This window comes from Narcine bancroftii, chromosome 4 (genome assembly GCF_036971445.1).
Source record: "Narcine bancroftii isolate sNarBan1 chromosome 4, sNarBan1.hap1, whole genome shotgun sequence".
Taxonomy (NCBI): domain Eukaryota; kingdom Metazoa; phylum Chordata; class Chondrichthyes; order Torpediniformes; family Narcinidae; genus Narcine; species Narcine bancroftii.
Window position 1 is genome coordinate 17212825 of NC_091472.1, and position 18087 is coordinate 17230911.

The 18087-nt window shown below is 45.2% G+C and overlaps 1 protein-coding gene across 4 annotated transcripts in view; it reads left to right on the forward strand.

The window, feature by feature from the left end:
- Positions 1–11829: 11829 nt before the first annotated feature.
- The window catches only part of kif26ba (kinesin family member 26Ba), a 389427-nt gene continuing 383169 nt past the window's right edge, over positions 11830–18087 (forward strand). For 3 of the 4 annotated variants that reach the window (XR_011355560.1, XM_069930858.1, XM_069930859.1), the window contains exons 1-3: positions 11830–11968; positions 16495–16628; positions 16732–17112. Coding sequence is in view for 2 of the 4 variants with exons in the window: in XM_069930858.1 (XP_069786959.1) it covers positions 16569–16628; positions 16732–17112 (441 nt within the window). In the remaining 2 variants the exon portion in view is untranslated. Of the gene's footprint in view, positions 11969–16224; positions 16272–16494; positions 16629–16731; positions 17113–18087 lie in introns of those variants that run through there. The other variant, XR_011355561.1, reaches the window with a different exon arrangement.

Below are 18087 nucleotides of genomic sequence, written 5' to 3' on the forward strand. Positions count from 1 at the left end.
GATGAAACTTGCAGGAATGTGTCCAATCAGAGTTGGCAATATTTACCCTGAGCCATTCCCCCCTACGCACCCAGCTTGCTTTACAAGTGCAAAAGCTCTGTAAACATGCACACATATTATTGTTACTTGCTTGATTAACTGGATGGGGCAAGGGTTCCTGTAAAGGACCTCATTCACATCTCACACAGACAAAGCCCTTCACGCCTGGCCAGGGGTCAGGAACTTTTGAGAAGGTCCCTTGCTTGGACAGTGGACACAATGCCATCAACAATGAAGTCGCTGATACGATGGGATTCCTTTATAATTAAATCCTCAATTTGCTGTGACAACACTTCCCTGGTGTACCACAGGGTTCAGCAGCATTTGAATCAGCTGGCATTTCATCTGTAATAGAATTTAAAATAGGCAGAGTGGAGAGGACTAAAATAAACATCTATCAGAGCAAAGATAGCATGTTACCCAAGGCAGTCATAGACCAAAAGAAATTCAGGAATGAATGGTGGTGTCTCAGAGATTTCAAGCAATGATCAGCAGGAAGAATTATGGTAAACAGCTTTAGGAAAGGAAATCCCAATAGTGGTTATAAAGGCATCATTCTGTCTGGTGCTGAGCTCTGGAGTGGAGGTAGTTGCCAAATTTAAGGATAGCTTTTGAGCCCCTTTCACCTTATACCTTGGTTATTTTGTCTCTCGTACTTTCATGACTGATCTCCCTTCTTTGATCTTCCAGACTACCCCTATCCCCCTCTTTCTTTGCATCTTAAAACTTGTATCTCCAGTCCAGATGAGAAAAAAAGTGTAATTGAGCTGAAAACATCGGCTTGGTTAATGTTAGGAAATGGCACCTGGTCGTGAGAATCAATCTTGCTGAAATTCCTTTGTGGAAATTGGCAGGTAATTAGACCCAGGTACTGGATCCAGGGGCCTGTCACATCCAATGGGGATAATGAGGAAGAAATTATTTCATTTTGATTGACATTGTTCATTACTTATCAACATTTTAAATGATTCAGCATGTTTACGTCTCTACCTGTAAACATTTCCTTATTGTATACTTTTAAGAATGATTTATTTAATTTTGAGCACTTTTGAATGTCATTCAGAAACATTTAAAACCCTTAAGCCAAAAAGTGAGTTTGTCAAAACTCTCAAGGAACTTCAGGTTCTCTTACGGGCCATATTCAGGCCATGTCATTGCACACTGAGATAATTGTGTCTGGCCAGATGGACACTTCTGATCTTCCCCAGGCAAGGTTGGACAATTACAGATGGAATGATCAAGCTGGAAAGACTTGCTTCTCTCTCCATTGATGCTGCCTGACTTGTTGAGTAATTCCAGGCTCCTCTGCTTTTATTTAAGCTTTCCCGCATCTGCAATATATTATTTTTTTACCTTTGAACTCCTTTAGTCTCCATCAGGTTGCAAAGTGAGAACACTAATTTGTGGAATCCTCTGCCCAATGGATGAGCAGAGGGTGCCTCATTGAATGTATTTAAGACAAATTTAGATTTTTGATGAATAATTTTTTTTAAGACAGATTTTTGAAGAACAGGGGAATTGAAGGTTATGGAAAACAGATGGGTAGGTGGAGTTGAGACCATGGTCAGATCAGCCAAGATCTTGAATGGTGGAGCAGGCTTGATGGGCCAGATGGCCGATTCCTGCTCCTATTTTTTCATAATCGTATATAAACCCAAGTGAAACTCTCAGGGGATGACAAACAGGGCATCCTGACCTGGATATATATCTAATTTCAACATTTTTTCCCTTGAAGGAAGTTCCAGAGGGCAGACAAACAGGAGCTTGATCTAGAACGTCCACAGGTGAGGAATACCATACAGAGCAGTGGAAGAGGGAGAGAGGCAAATCAAGTACAATAGGCCCACTGCCTCGCTCACACTGTCACAGATCACATTGCATCAGATCTCCCCTGGCACTGCCCCCAATTGATATCCTCTTACCTGTATTACCTCTTACCTGTTAGCTTGTGCTTCTCCTCCTTCCCTTCCTCCATCCTCTCCTCTGTTCCTTCCTCTTTCATCCCACCTCCCCACCTTTTTATTCAGCCATCTGCCTGTTTTTCTTTCTTATACCTAACAAAGGGCCCAGGCTGAAACATTAATTACCCTTTACTTCCTACAGCCATTGCTTGACCTGCTGACCTTTCCTGCATTTGATCCCAGCAAATGCAGATTTTAATATTTAACAGTTAGAGGTAGTTTTTATATACACACACATATATATATATATATATATATATATATATATATTTGTCTGTGTTATGTGGTGCTATTGGTAAGGCTTTGAGACGTTTATATAGATAAAGAAAAAAAAATGACCAAAATGATGACTGACACAATATGAATAGAAGAGTGACTGAGCTGAAGTTGTAGAATTCACTATTAAATCCAGAAGGCTACAATTAGACCTAAGACATAAGAGCAGAAATAGGCTATTCAGCCCATCGAGTCTGTCCTGCTATTTAACCATGAGGTGATCCATTTTCCCACTCAGCCCCACTGCCCAACTGCTAGGATGCCCTAAACAGAGCAACCCCACCATCGCCAGGAGTGGGTGATACCGGTTCTCAGAGCAACTAATCCAGTCACATGTGTGTGAGAGGAATCGCGAGAGTTCCCTCAGGACCAAGAGCATTGTAAACACTATAAACAGTTCTCTTGTAAATGAAAATGCTTGTTCTTTGGATTTGGGATAACATTGGTGTCGGTCCGTTTCTCTCTGGGTCCTAACGAGGTGGAAACTTGTATTTCACACCATGCACAGCACAAACATTCGGCACATTTACAACATTTTGGTGAGGAGGTGACAATGGAGCCGTCCTCAAGCAGCAGCATAAAAACGCTGAAGAAATACAAGCGAGGCTAATTGACCAGCTGACAGTGAAAATCGCCATTGGGACTCCAGCTGTTGTAAAAGGTGAGCCTAAAGTTAAGTCAAGTTCGGCAGATGCTTTAATGAGCTCTACCACTGAGTTTTCATTTGACCCAGAGTCAAGCACATTTGAAACTTGGTTCAAAAAGTACCAAGACTTATTTCCAGTCGACTTTGATATGTGGAAAATTAGGCTGTTGTTGTGGAAGTTAGGCACTCAAGAAAATGAGTGCTACACCAACTTCATTCTGTCAAAACTTCCCCGTGAGCTCAGCTTCAGGGAAGCACTAGACGTGTTGACAGAAATATTCAATGAGCAAACATCACTGTTCAGCATTCGATATCAGTGCCTCAAAATGGCTAAGAAAGATACCAAAGAATTCGTGACTTATGCAGATATGGTGAATTGACAGTGAGAGCGTTTTAAACACACGACACTGACTGAAGACCAGTTCAAGTGTCTAATCTTTGTAGCAGGAATGCAGTTGCACCAAGATGCCGATCTCAGAAAGCACTTGCTAGCAAAGAATGAGCAGGAGTCAGATATGACACTTCAAAGATTAACAGCCAGATGCCAACGCTTAATTAATCTGCAAAACAACAGCAAAATGGTGGAAATGGCACACCCATCTTCAAGCTGTGTCCAGACAGTCAAGTCAGCAGACCCCGCTAGACCAAATAAGAGTGTGACCTGCCAAGCCAAACCGCCCAATGCCTGTTGGAACTGCAATGAGTGGCCTTGTGCTTGTGACTACCTGTATAGATGTCAACGCTGCAGTAAATGCAAGTGTCTGGGCATAATGCAGAATGCTGTAGAGCTGGAAGATGGAAAGTTCGCTTCACCCTCAAAAGTGAAATTTTCATGGTGGCTAACGCCCAATGCAAGAAATATGTGAAAGTGCGCATTAACGGCATCCTAGTGAGGCTTCAAATTGATACAGGGTCTGACATTACACTAATATCAAAGAAAACATGGAAACAGATTGATCAGTCAGAAGTGACTCCAACCGAAAACATGGCACGGAATGCTTCTGGGGGGATCCTGGAGTTGTTAGTTTCAGTTGACTGTTCTGTCAGCTTAAATGGTGCAGAAGAAAATGGAATGTGTTGTCCTAACATCGATCTCATGGGTCTCGACTAGATTGAAAGGTTGAACCTTCTGGACTGGCCATTCAACAATATTTGCCACAAGTTGCAAATGGCACATACCCCCAAAACGTTCCTGGTAGAACTAAAGCAATGCCGTGCAATGGTGCTCTCTGAAGGCCTCGGATGGTGCACTAAAATGAAGGCGAAATTCTGTCTTCTGCTAAACGTAAAACTGACTTTTAAACCAAAACGCCCTGTCCCATACACAGCACTGCAAGAAGTGGAGCAAGAGTTGGAATGGCTGCAACATGAAGGAGTAATTGAACAGGTCAACTACTCATCATGGGCTGCACCTATCATGGTGAAGAAAAAAATCAAATGGCTCCTTACGTCTGTGTGCTGATCTCTCAACTGGTCTGAATGAACCCATCAACACCCACTGCCTGATGACCTCTTCGCTAAGCTGAATGGTGGCAAATACTTTGTGAAGATCGACAGGTGGAGATTGATGACGAATCCAAGGAATTGCTAAACATCAACATCCACCATGGACTGTTCAGATACACACGGCTACCATTCAGAGTGAAGACTGCTCCAGCCATCTTTCAACAGATCATAGACACAATGCTGAATGATGTTGCAGTGTACTAGGGTGACATCCTGGTAAAGAGAGCATACGCGAGGACCAAGGGCAAGCTTCACTGAGTCATCGATGACCAGCGATCAGCAGGGGAATGCAATGGGAGCTGCTGGAGTTGGGACATGTTGGATCAGCCACTCACAATATCTGTTCACCATGAAAGCATGCAGGATAGAACAGGCCCTTCAGTCCTGGGTCCACACCAACCATCTCCCATTGGTTCTTTCCAAATTTCCATCAACTACCTCCCAGATTCCAGCATTGACCTGCACCATTTACAATGGCCAAGTTACTGAGCAACTTTTATTTTTGTTGATTAGAGGTGTGGGCTTTGCTGGTTGCGTCAGTATTTAATTGCTCGTCCCTAATCGTATCTAAGAAGGAGGTGATGTGCCGCCTTCTTTAATTACTGCTGACTTTGAAGTGCAGGGGTAAATATTAAGGAGGGTGTTCCTGGATTTTGATCAGGAGTGATGGTTTGTGAAGCAATGTCTAGATGGTGGAGTAATGTCGAGATAGTGGAGTTCCTATGGCTTTGATTCCCTCGTCCTTCTGCTGGTGGAGGCTGTGGGTTTAGAAGGTGCTGTCTGAGGAGTCTTGCTGAGTTGCTGTAGGGCATCCGGTGGATGGTACAACGTCGGTGGTGGAGCAAGTGAATGGTTGTAGAGGGGGCATCTGCCAAAAGGGCTGCTGTGTTCTGCATGGTGCCAATCTTCTAAGTTCAGCTTTATTGTCTGAATGCATACATGACATCACATACAACCTTTTTTCCTGTGAGCCAGACAGAATTTAGATTTACCAGACATGGCAAAAAAAATGGTATTCAAGAAAAGAGAGAAATGTAAACAAACTGCCTTTGCGATGCAGGAAAAAAAATCAGTAATGAATAATGTGCAAGTAGGAGTCCTTAAATGAGCCTGAGTTTGTTGTTGAGGAGTCTGAGGGTGGAGGGGTAGAAGCTGTTCCTGATCCTGGTGGTGCCAGTCTTGTTGCACCTCCACCTCTTTCCTGATGGCAGCGTGTGCTGGGCACTGTGGATCCTTGATGATTGCTGCTGGTCTCTGACGGCAGCATTTTCTGTAGATCAGTTGTTCTCAACCTTTTTCTTTCCACTCATCCCACTTTAAGTATTCCCTATGCCACTGGTGCTCTGTGATTAGTAAGGGATTGATTAAAGTGGGATGTGATTGGGAAGGGAAGGTTGAGAATCACTGTTCTAGACCCAATTGATACTGACATATTTTACTTGAGAAAAATTGTAATTGGCCCATTTCTTTTGGAGTTATGAAGCTGTGCACATAGTGATTTAATTAGGTGCGATTAAAACAATGGTTTTCAAACTTTTTAATTCCACCCACAGAGCATCTATGGCATAGGGAATACTTAAAGTGGTATGTGAGTGGAAAGAAAAAAGGTTGAGAACCATTGCTGTAGATGTTCTCGATGGTGGAGAAGGTTTTGCCTGTGATGTCCTGGGCGGTGTCCACTTCTTTTTGCAGGGCTTTCCACTCAGAGGTATTGGTGCTCCTTACAATGCCATGATTTAGCCCGTCAGCACATCTGTAGAAGTTTGCCAAGGTTTTTGATTTCATATCCAGCCTCTGCAAACTCCCAAGGAAGTAGAGGCACTGACGTACTTTCTTCACGATGACATTAGAGTATTGGGTCCAGGAAAGGTCCGCCAAGATAATGATCTTTTTAGGTGTTGTTGAAGCTGCACTCATCCAGGCAAGTGGAGGGTATTTCATCACACTCCTGACCTGAGTCTGTTACATGGTAAACCAGTTTTGGGGAGTTAGGAGGTGTTACTTGCTGCGGAACCCCTAGCCTTTGACCTGAGCTGCAGGCCAGAGAGTAGATGGCCAATGTATAATCTTTGCAGAACCCTGAGCCAGATTGCAACATCAGAGAGACATCAATGAGTGCTGTGTGATGTGCTTTACAGAAACAAGGACAAGGACATTCCGGAATCGGCACTACAGGCTGTGGGCTGCACCCTCCATTGCACTGACTGAACACTGGTGTCAGGAAAGACCAGGGGAGGCATCATTTGTGTCATCATCAATTCATCGTGGTGTACAGATGTGATGGTCATGTCCCAGCCCTGCTCCCCCATTCTGGAACATCTCACAATCAAGTATTGCCCATTCTACCTGCCGAAGGAGTTCATCATTATCATCCTGGCCACAGTGTACATTGCACCCCAGGCTAACATCAGGCTGATGCTGGAGGGACTGATCACTGTGATTAGCACCCAAGAGAAAGCACATCCTGATGCCTTCCAGATCATTGCAGGGGACTGAAGAAGACTCTAATGAACTATCACCAACATGTCATATGCAAGACCAGAGGAGCCAGCACACTCAACCACTGCTACACCACCATGAAAAACGCCTACCAAGCCATACCATGACCACACTTTGGCAAGTCTGATCACATGGCTGTACTTCTACTCTCGGTGTACAAGCAAAGACTGAGGACCAGAGCACCAGTAGAGAAGGTGACGAAAGTATGGTCGAGGGAGGAAGAGGAGCATCTTCACGACTGCTTTGAATCGGTGGACTGGAACATATTCAAGAACATCTTTAGACTTTAATGAATATGCAACAGGTGTCATCAACTTCATCAAGACCTGTGTGGATGAGTGTGTGCCCACGCGCATATAGCAGGTGTTCCCCAACCAGAAGCCTTGAATGAACTAGAGGATTCACAACTTGCTGAGGGAGAGATCAAGGGCATTTAAGGCTGGGGATCCAGATCTCTACAGAGGTCCAGCTACAGCCTGAGGAGGGCTATCCCTGAAGCAAAGTTGCAATTCCAGAGGGAGCTAGAGACAGACGGATACATGCCAGCTAATGGCAGGGAGTGCAGGCCATTACAGCCTACATAGCGAGGGCGAACACCATAGATGGCTGTGATGTTTCATTACCTGATGAGCTGAACACCTTCTATGCCCGCTTTGAGAAGAACCCAACATGCCTACTAGAATCCCTGCAAAGGCTGAGGACCCTGTGATATCTGTCTCTGAGGACGACATCAACATCATTCAAGAGGGTGAAGCCTCGCAAGACATCAGGCCCTGATGGTGTACCTGGCAGGGCACTGAAAATCTGTGCCAACTATCTAGCTGGAGTGTTCATGGACATTTTCAATCTTTTATTGCTGTAGTCAGAGGTTCCCACCTGCTTCAAAAGGGCATCAATCATCCCGGTGCCAAGGAAGAACAGTGTGAGCTGCCTCAATGACTAGTGACTGTGATGGAATGCTTTAAGCGGTTGTTCATGACCAGAATTAAGCAAAGGTCTGGAAGCACTGCAATTCTCTACAACAGACACAATTGGATCACCTTGAAAACAGCAACTCATACATATGGCTGTTCTTCATTGACTACAGCTCAGCCTTCAACTCCGTTATTCCCTCAGTGCTGGTCAAGAAGCTCCAAACTATGAGCCTCTATACCCCACTAAGCAACTGGATTCTTGACTATCTCAAGAGAAGACCACAGTCAATACAAATGGGAAGCAATGTCTTCTCCTTACTGATTATCAACACAGGTGCTCCACAAAGATGCGTGCTTAGCCCATTGTTCTACTCACTATGCATCCATGACTATGCTATCCACAATTTGACAATGACATCACAGTTATCGGCAGAATCACAAACGACAATGAGGAAGTGTACAGGAGGGAAATAGATCAGCTCGTTGAGTGGTGTCACTCCAATAACCTTGTTCCCAACATTAGCAAAACCAAAGAGATGAGTGTGGACTTCAGGGTGAAGTCAGGAGAACATGAATCGGTCCTCATCAAGGGCTCAGTAGAGGAGAGTGTCGAGAATTTCAAATTCCTGAATGTCAACATCTCCGAAGATCTATCCTGGAGCCTCCATGTTGACGCAATCACGAAGAAGGCTCACCAGCGGCTATACTTCGTGAAGAGTTTGAGGAGATTTGGTATGTCACTGAAGACTCTCGAAAATTTCTACATGTGTAGCGTGGAGAACATTCTGGCTGGTTGCATCACTGTCTGATATGGAGGTGCCAATACTCAGCACAAGAAAAAAACTCCAGAGGGTTGTTAACTCGGCCTGTACCATCACAGGCACCAGACTTCACTCCTTAGAGGACATCTGCATGAGGCGGTGTCTCAAGAAAGCTTCCTCTATCCTCAAGGACCCCCACCACCCAGGCCATGCCTTCTTCACTCTGCTACCATCGAGGAAAAAGATACAGGAGCTTAAAGACAAGTACTGAGTGGCACAAGGACAGCTTCTTCCCTGCTGCCATCAGATTCCTGAATAATCAATGAACCAAAGACATTGCCTCACTTTGACTTTTTGTGCACTTTTAATTTATTGTTGTAAGGTGGTTTCTTTTTTTTAAATTTTTTTATTTTTCACACCATAAATCACGTTAGCCATGATATACACTTTTTCTTTTTCACACATATACAGTGACTTTTTCTCCCCCCCCCCCCCCTCCCAACTCCCAAGCCACCCCCCCACCCCCCCTCTCATCCATTTTAGGTATACAATCTAGGTTGCATTAAGCCAGTCAGACAATGTTGTCATTCAACAAAAATACACCAGAAATTCTACTGAGTCCATTCTTTTCTTTCCTTCTCCTTCCATCAACTTAGGTAATGATTGTCCCCGGTAGGTTTTCGCTATTGTATTTAATGTAAGGCTCCCATATTTGTTCGAATATTTCAGTATTATTTCTTAAACTATATGTTATTTTTTCTAATGGAATACATTTATTCATTTCTATATACCATTGTTGTATTTTCAAATTATCTTCCAATTTACAGGTTGACATAATACATTTTTTTGCTACGGCTAGAGCTATCTTAACAAATCTTTTTTGTGCATCTTCCAAATCAATTCCAAATTCTTTGTTTTTTATGTTACTTAGGAGAAAGATCTCTGGATTCTTTGGTATATTGTTTTCTGTTATTTTATTTAATATCTGATTGAGATCTTCCCAAAATTTTTCTACTCTCTCACATGTCCAGATTGCATGAATTGTTGTTCCCATTTCTTTTTTACATCGAAAACATCTATCAGATACTGTTGGGTCCCATTTATTTAACTTTTGCGGTGTAATGTATAGCCTGTGTAACCAATTATATTGTATCATACGTAGCCTCGTATTTATTGTATTTCTCATCGTTCCAGAACATAATTTCTCCCATGTTTCCTTTTTTATCTTTATATTTAAATCTTGTTCCCATTTTTGTTTAGTTTTACCATTTGTTTCCTCATTCTCCTTTTCTTGCAGTTTAATATACATATTTGTTATAAATCTTTTGATTAACATTGTATCTGTAATCACATATTCAAGGTTACTTCCCTCTGGTAAACTCAAATTGCTTCCTAATTTATCTTTCAAGTAGGATCTCAGTTGGTAATATGCCAGCGCTGTATCTCCAGTTATATTGTATTTATCTCTCATTTGTTCAAAGGATAAGAATCTACTTCCTGAAAAACAATTTTCTATTCTTTTAATCCCTTTTTTTTCCCATTTTCTAAAGGAAAGGTTGTCTATTGTAAAAGGGAGTAGCTTATTTTGCGTCAATATTAGTTTTGGTAATTGATAATTTGTTTTATTTCTTTCTACATGAATCTTCTTCCATATATTGAGGAGATGGTGTAATACTGGAGAAGTTCTATGTTGTACCAATTTTTCGTCCCATTTATATAATATGTGTTCAGGTATCTTTTGCCCTATTTTATCTAATTCTAATCTCGTCCAGTCTGGTTTTTGTTGTAAGGTGGTTTCTAATATGAATGTTTGCACTGTGACACTGCCACGAAACAACGAATTTCATGACTTGTTTGTGACAATAAATTCTGATTCTCATTTAATGATTTTTATTGAATTTTATGTATATATATATATGCAACAAAAAATGTAAGAAGAAAATATATTGAACAGGTACAAAGTAATTACAATGTAGCTAGAATAAAAATAAATATTGCTAACTAATGATAAATAGACAAAATTCAATATTACATCTCTTGTTCCTGCAGAAAAAAAAACAAAAAGAAAAAAGACAGTAACTAACTTATCCTCGAATATATAGCCCCCAAATAAATTCTGGTTCTGAAACTCCAGTTTCTGTTCAATAGAATTCCCCCGAGATATTGCTAGTGGAAGATCCAATGATGGCAATGTGGGATGTGGGATGAAACTAGAGCGTCCGGCATAAACCCACATACTCACAAAGAAAGTGAGCAAATTCCACACAGTCACCACCTGAGGTCAGGATTGAACCCGGGTCACAGGACCTGTGAGATTGTAGCTCCACCAGCAGCATCACTCAGTCACTCAGTTCTTCCTGTCCAGGTACTGAAGCTGGGTCCTGTCAGGTGAACCGGACACTGTCTGTGGAAGCATGCATTCCAAACCCCTAAACTGCAGTAATGGTTACCTTTCACACCCACTCACATGGCAGACCTTCTCTGCAAAGTGATAATTCCCACTATATGATGCCTGGCTATCAGGCTAACTACACCTCCCTACCCCTCTGTTCCCAAGTTTTATTTTTAATGCTCCAATTATTTTTCTTCTAGCCTAGTTTGTGGAAGGCCTAGGTCAGGCTCGCAAGTAACATGCAGGTCTTTGACATGAAAATGTGGCTCCTGGAGGTATTTTGGCTGCATAGTGTTATAGGGTGTGACTTGCAATTATGTTTGTTGTGGCGTGAGTGGCTGTGTTATGGGCAGTGGGATTACCAGAATGTAAGTGTGATCCAGGCTACCCTCCCAACGCCCTGGCCTCCTGCCCACCGAATCTCCCAGCGTCCCAACCGTGGACTCTCACCTAAACCTCAGCTGCCTGCAAACCCATCAGAGCTCCAGACATCTTGCATGCGGACTTACCACCTGCCTTTTGCCCATCCGAGCTCCTGATGCCTTGAACGACTCAGGTACTTAGTGCAGTTGTATGTGTGTAAAAATTGACCCCTTAAATTTAACCCTAAAAATTGGTCCATAATATTTGATTATTGCATGACAATATAATATTATTGAAACCAATACAAATTAGCAGTTTAAAAACTACATACATGAATTATTATTACATATATATATATTTAAATATTTATTTACATTTTTTGTATCAAAATGTAAAAGGAAAAACATGTATGTAACATTTTTTCATGTCTTGCGGCTCTCAAACATCTGAAATTTATTGTATGCAGCTCTTGCCTAAAGCAAGTTTGGCCATCCCTGGTCTGAAGACCTTGTGACAATGCAGGAGTGAGATTTGGCAATCCAATAAGAGAAGCAGCTTAAATTTTCACCCATCACCATAACTGAGCTCCTAAATTGTTCTGAGATGATCACGTAAGTGAAACATTTCCTTACTGGAAAAGAACTGAAAGGCTTTATTTAGGCTTACAATTCAATTTTTTTTCAGGTGTCAGATGCACTGGTATTACAAGAACCATCATTGACTCCAATGCCCTGGGCTGTCTGTCAAACCTGAAGGTGGGGGCTTGCATTTGTGAGGGAGGGCTTTTCAGGAACTGGAGAACTTACTGATTTAGTTGGTTAAGGAAGCCTTTGTGTGGGCAATCATTGCTTAACATCAGGATTTTGTAATAAAGAGGGGAGACATTGAGATTTATGCTCCTGGTCTGGGAGGAGAAGCAAAAACCATCCCTCTAAACAGTTCTTGTGTTACCTCTGCTGGCAAGCTATGTGTGTTTGTGCTTACGTGCAATGTTAGGTAAGGTCTTGCTCTTCCTGTAATGATGCACAGGATCATATCTCCTGGTTGAGTACACAACGACATGCTAAATCCCCGCAGACGGTGTAGTTGGTGCACCTTCTTCACAGCTGCCTTGTTGGGCAGGAAATGCAGACGGGAGAAATGGTTTAGAGGGCAGAGTTGGTTCATCTTTACAATGGGCATCTCTGGAAGAGAAGTGGCTGCAGATTCAGCAAATAAAAATACACTGCAAATGCAGTTCTGACGGAGGGTCTTTGACGTGACACATTAACTCTCTTTCTTTTCTCACAGCGGTAGGACCTGCTGAGTATTTTCTGTTTTTATTTTACTTCACCAAGGACAGGCTGAAGATAATGCAGCTCTACTTTCAGGCCAGAGAAATAAGAGTAACTCAGCTCCTCCTACAAATAAATGTATAGAACATAGACCACTACAGCGTTGTACAAGCTCTTCGGTTCTCGATGTTGTGCCGACCTGTATATTCCTTAAAAAAAGTACTAAACCCTCCTAACCTCATTATCCTCTATTGGAGTTCCTTGGAGTTCACTTAACTAGTGACCTGTCGTGGACACTCAACATCTACTCACTCGTTGGGAAGGTGCAACAACGACTGGACTTACTGATAAGACTGAAGAGGGCAAGGCTACCGGCCACCATTATGTTATCCTTCTGCAGGAGCTTTATCGAGAGTGTCCAGGTTGGCTGCATCACAGTGTGATACAGTTCCTGTAGAGAAATGGATCAGAGATCAATCACAGGACCATAAAAGTGGCAGAGAGGATCACTGAAGTCTCCCTCCCCCACCATTGACGTGATCTACCAAGATGCTTGTCTGAAAAGAGCATGCAAAATCATTGAGGACCCCTTCCACCCTGCACACAACATCCTTCAGCTGCTCCTGTCGGGGAAGAGATACAGGAGGATCAGAGCCAGCTCCACCAGGCTGAGGAACAGCTTCTTTCCACGGGGAGTGAGAATGCTGAATGACCAAAGGAACAGCTCACACTAACCACCGAGACTCTCATTTCTACAAAACAAAATCTATTTATTTATTTATCTATCTATTTATTCATTCATTCATCCCTTCATTTATTTATGTATATATATAACTTTTCCTGCATATTTATTGTTTGTCCGTATGTGTGTTATGTCTGGTTGTGCGTCCGCATGTTTTCCACTGAGGAACCGAGAATGCTGTTTCGCTGGGTTGTACTTGTGCAATCAGATGTCAATAAACTTGATTTGTCTATTTTTCTTTCATCCTTGTGCCTGAATAAGAGTCTCTTAAATGCCCCTAATATTTCATTCTCCACAACTGCCCCTGGCAAGGCATTCAAGGCAATCCACAACTCTCTGTGAAAAAAAAAACTTACCCCTGATATCTTCCCTAAACTTCCCTCCCTTCACTTTTTATGAATGCTTCCCAGAGCAAAACTGGTCCACAACCAATGTGAATTTCAATCCAGGTAAGGAGGAGAAACACATTGCTTCCAATAACCCTATTATCTAAGTTTGTCCCTAATCTGATAACACCAATACTTCTAACAAGCTCATTCACCTACTAACAAGCTCATTTTCACTTTACTCCATCCCAAGGGACTCACTTTGGTTCTCCTAAACCAAACTCCTTAGCAACAATAAAGGCCATAATCATTTTAGCTTGGATAGAGGTTACCTCCAAGGAGATGCTTTATCCTACATCAATTCAAACAAAAGATGGTTAGTGCCCAGAGGGTGGAGGGGCAGGAAGGGAGTAAAGATTAGACCATAGTCTGATTCTTGCAAAGAGGAGGGGGGGGGGGGTGTGGAGTTTGGGAGGGGATAAGATAGAGGTAGATAATTTGTTTTAATTGGTGGGGGAGTTGGGAACTAGAGAATATTGCCTCAAGATTCAGGGTAGTAGATTTAGGACAGAGATGAGGGGGAAACTGCTTTTCCCAGAGGCTGGTGAATCTATGGAATTTACTGCCCATTGAAGCATTGGAAGCGACCTCAGTGAATATTTTAAAGACAAGGTTGGACAGATAGTAAGGGAATTATGGGATGTGGAGAAACCTATCCCTGCGAAAAGTGGATAAGGATGGGGAGGAGATGCTCAGAGGTTGGGGGAGGGAAGGGTGGGTGGAGAGGGAAGAACAGACTAAGGTGTCATGGACAGACTGATCCCTGTGAAGGGGTGGGTGGGGGAGGGAATTCCTGACCTAAAACATTTCTACCCATGGATGCTACCTGACCCACTGAACACCTCCAGCAGCTCGTCGACCTCTTGATCAATTTTGGCAACTTTGTTGAACTCCAGGGCCGCTGAATACCTGCTCCCTTGTACCTGTCCCATCATTTAGAGGGACGATGCCATATCTCTCATCTGACTCCCTATCTCTTAACATGACTCCCTATCTGACTCCCTATCTCTTATTTAACATGAATTCTGTGTCCACAACAGAAATAGATCACCCAGAAATTAAAAAAAAAAGAACTCTCCTTTGCAGAAAATACACCATGCCAAAAATCCTGCTCTCACATTTGGTTGAAAAAAAAAGTTTTCCCCTCACCGAATGCAATGCACACATCCTTGGATTGTTTAGTTTTGCCTCGGGTTTCTGGCTTCTTGCCTTCAGACGAGGAGGATCTGTTACAAGGAGCTGCTTGTTTCATCCCCCCCCCACCCCTCCCATTGAGGGGGGACACTGAATCCGACAGAGGGCGCCAGTCTTCGCTTGTAGACCGCAAGCACCGAGAGTTACAATCCAGGTCCTTCCCCTCGACACCTTTACTGGAAAAACTCATTTTATGTATCGACGGGAGTCACCGGACCCCTTGCCCGGCACACGGGCGACCACTAGGACAGTATCGCCCCTAAAAAACCCAAAGCAGTGTCTCAAGCCGCTGAACTTTCTTGCTGCATGTTGCCCAGCATCTTAACATTGTGCGGATCTCAGAGCACCAGTGTATGTTCTCGCTGCCGATGCACCTGAACGATGTCAATGGGTTGACATTCAAGCGAACGATCCCGGTTGGTGACACGGTTTATCCCTTCTGACCAAGAGATGGAACTGTCGGTTGTTTTGACCTCCTCGGCTGCCAGGCACGTTTCCGTGATTCCCGGTGTGGAGCTCAACGGATCCGTGCCCAAACAAGCCGAGCCCATCTGCTCCAAATGGAGGCGAGCTGACACGAACCCATCCGCACCCATCTGAGCTATTCCGTGCCCAGCTGAGTTATTCCGTACCCACTGGCGGTAATCCGCGCCTCAATGAGCCGACCCGTGCCCAGCCGAGCTCATCCCTCCCCCGCTGAGCCGACCAAGACCTCTCCATGCCCATCTGAGCCAACCCGTGCCCAGCCGAGTCATCCCTGCCCCGCTGAGCCGACCAAGACCTCTCCATGCCCACCTGAGCCAACCCGTGCCCAGCTGAGCCGACCCGTGCCCAGCCGAGCTCATCCCTGCCCCGCTGAGCCGACCAAGACCTCTCCATGCCCACCTGAGCCAACCCGTGCCCAGCTGAGCCGACCCGTGCCCAGCCGAGCTCATCCCTGCCCCGCTGAGCCGACCAAGACCTCTCCATGCCCACCTGAGCCAACCCGTGCCCAGCTGAGACGACCCATGCCCCATTGAGCTGACCCGTGCCCAGCCGAGCTCATCCCTGCTCCGCTGAGCCAACCAATCCATGCCTACCTGAGCCAACCCGTGCCCAGCTGAGCCGACCCGTCTGCCCCTGAGCCGACCCGTGCCCAGCTGTTGCGCTCCGAAGCGAGCCGTCAGCTGTGGGGGGGGGGGGGGGGTGCCGCGGCATTGGGCGGCCGAGCCGAGCCGAGCCCAGCCCCGCCCACACGGCTGGCTGGCTCGCCTGGAGTTTGGCACATTTCATCGGAACCCGAGTTGCCTTGGCGGAGGGAGAGCGGCAGCAGCTGATGGTGAGAAAGGGGCCAAGTTGTGCGGGCGCCCTCGGTACCGACCCCTGCGCCAGACCGAGGGGACGGAGGAGGGTCGCGTTCCCCTCCCCTTCTCCCGCTGCCTCCCTCTCAAACATGCAGGAGCGCTCGGTCCCGGAATGAAGGAGCAAAGGCGGCTCGGGACAGGGATCCAGCAGCGATGGTTTAATCGGAGTGCGAGTGAAGTTTGATTTTCCTTTGACAGCGATATCATTAGCCGGGTGCTGCCTGCAGTGGGATCTTGCGCGGGGGAAAGCGGCCCAGAAGACCTGATTTAACATGAATTCTGTGTCCACAAGCAAGGAGCGAGCTGCGTTTACAAGGACTCGGAAGCATGCGGTGAGTGTTGCAACTCAGATAGATTTGGGGGGGGGGGGGGTTTGCGCAGCTATTTGGCGATGATTTTTAATGCACGGGCTTTCTATTTTGGCACCGAACGCAGGGGTCGGCGGAGAGTTGTTCACCCACAAAACTGGCGAGTTTCGCCCCGGAAATCTGGTCCAGAAAAGGGTTTCAGATGTACGAGGATTCCCGGGTCACCAACCGACCCGCCCCGGAGGGAGCCGGCTCCGTGCCGGGATCGGGGACCGCTTCGCCCGCTTCCAGCACGGGTTCTCCCGGTTCATCCAGCGGATCGCCGGGATCTATGGCCGGGTTGTCGCCGGGGTCGTCCGGTACCGGTTCGCCGGGCTCAGGCACCGGCTCCCTGGGCTCCGCCGGCTCGGATGAGAAAGGAGTTTGGTGCGAGAACTGCAACACCAGGCTGGTGGAACTGAAAAGGCAAGCGTTGAAGATGATGGTCCCGGGCGCTTTCCCCAGTAAGGTACGTGGTCGTGCCGACCCCTCTCGCCGGGCGTTTCTTCCACCTCAGGCGGGGTCGGGACTGGAGCTGCTTCAGAACCTGGCAACGGCTCTGATATTGTATCGATCGCGAACAGTGTTTGGTGGCGACAAAACCATCCATTAGAAACGGGTCATTTAACAATGGCACTTTATTCGGAATATTTTTCCCAGTCGAAATCTGATATTATCTTTATGTGCTTGGATGCGTGTGTGTTGGAATGTTACTGACCCTGGGAAGGCGGCGAAATCTTCAATTCATCATTCTGAATGTGTCCGCTCTGAGCTGGGGAATTCAGTGATGACAAGATTTAAATATAAGATGTGTGTGTGTGTGTGTGAATATCTCTAATGTGAACGTGCATTCCGGTTCAATTCGGCGCCGCGTATTTAATGGAAGTTCTGTTTTATTTTAACAAAACATTCACCGCAGCAGTAACCGTTCGCTCCGCAGCGAACCATTTTCCAGCTCAGGTATTCAGGCGACTGAAAAAATTGTGTGTGTGTCTGTGTCCGTCTTTGTATGTGTGTCTCAGTGTATGTGTGTCTGTCCGTGTATGTGTCTGTCTGTCTGCCTCTGTGTGTGTGTGTGTGTCTGTCTGCCTCTGTGTCTCAGTGTATGTGTGTCTGCCTCTGTGTGTGTGCGTCTGTCCGTGTATGTATCTGTCTGTCTGCCTCTGTGTGTGTGTCTGTCCGTGTATGTGTCTGTCTGCTTGCCTCTGTGTGTGTGTGTGTCTGTCTGCCTCTGTGTCTCAGTGTATGTGTGTCTGCCTCTGTGTGTGTGCGTGTGTCTGTCCGTGTATGTGTCTGTCTGCCTGCCTCTGTGTGTGTGTGTGTGTCTGTGTCTGCCTCTGTATCTCAGTGTATGTGTGTCTGCCTCTGTGTGTGTGTGTCTGTCCGTGTATGTGTCTGTCTGCCTCTGTGTCTGTCCGTGTATGTGTGTCTATCTGTCTGCCTC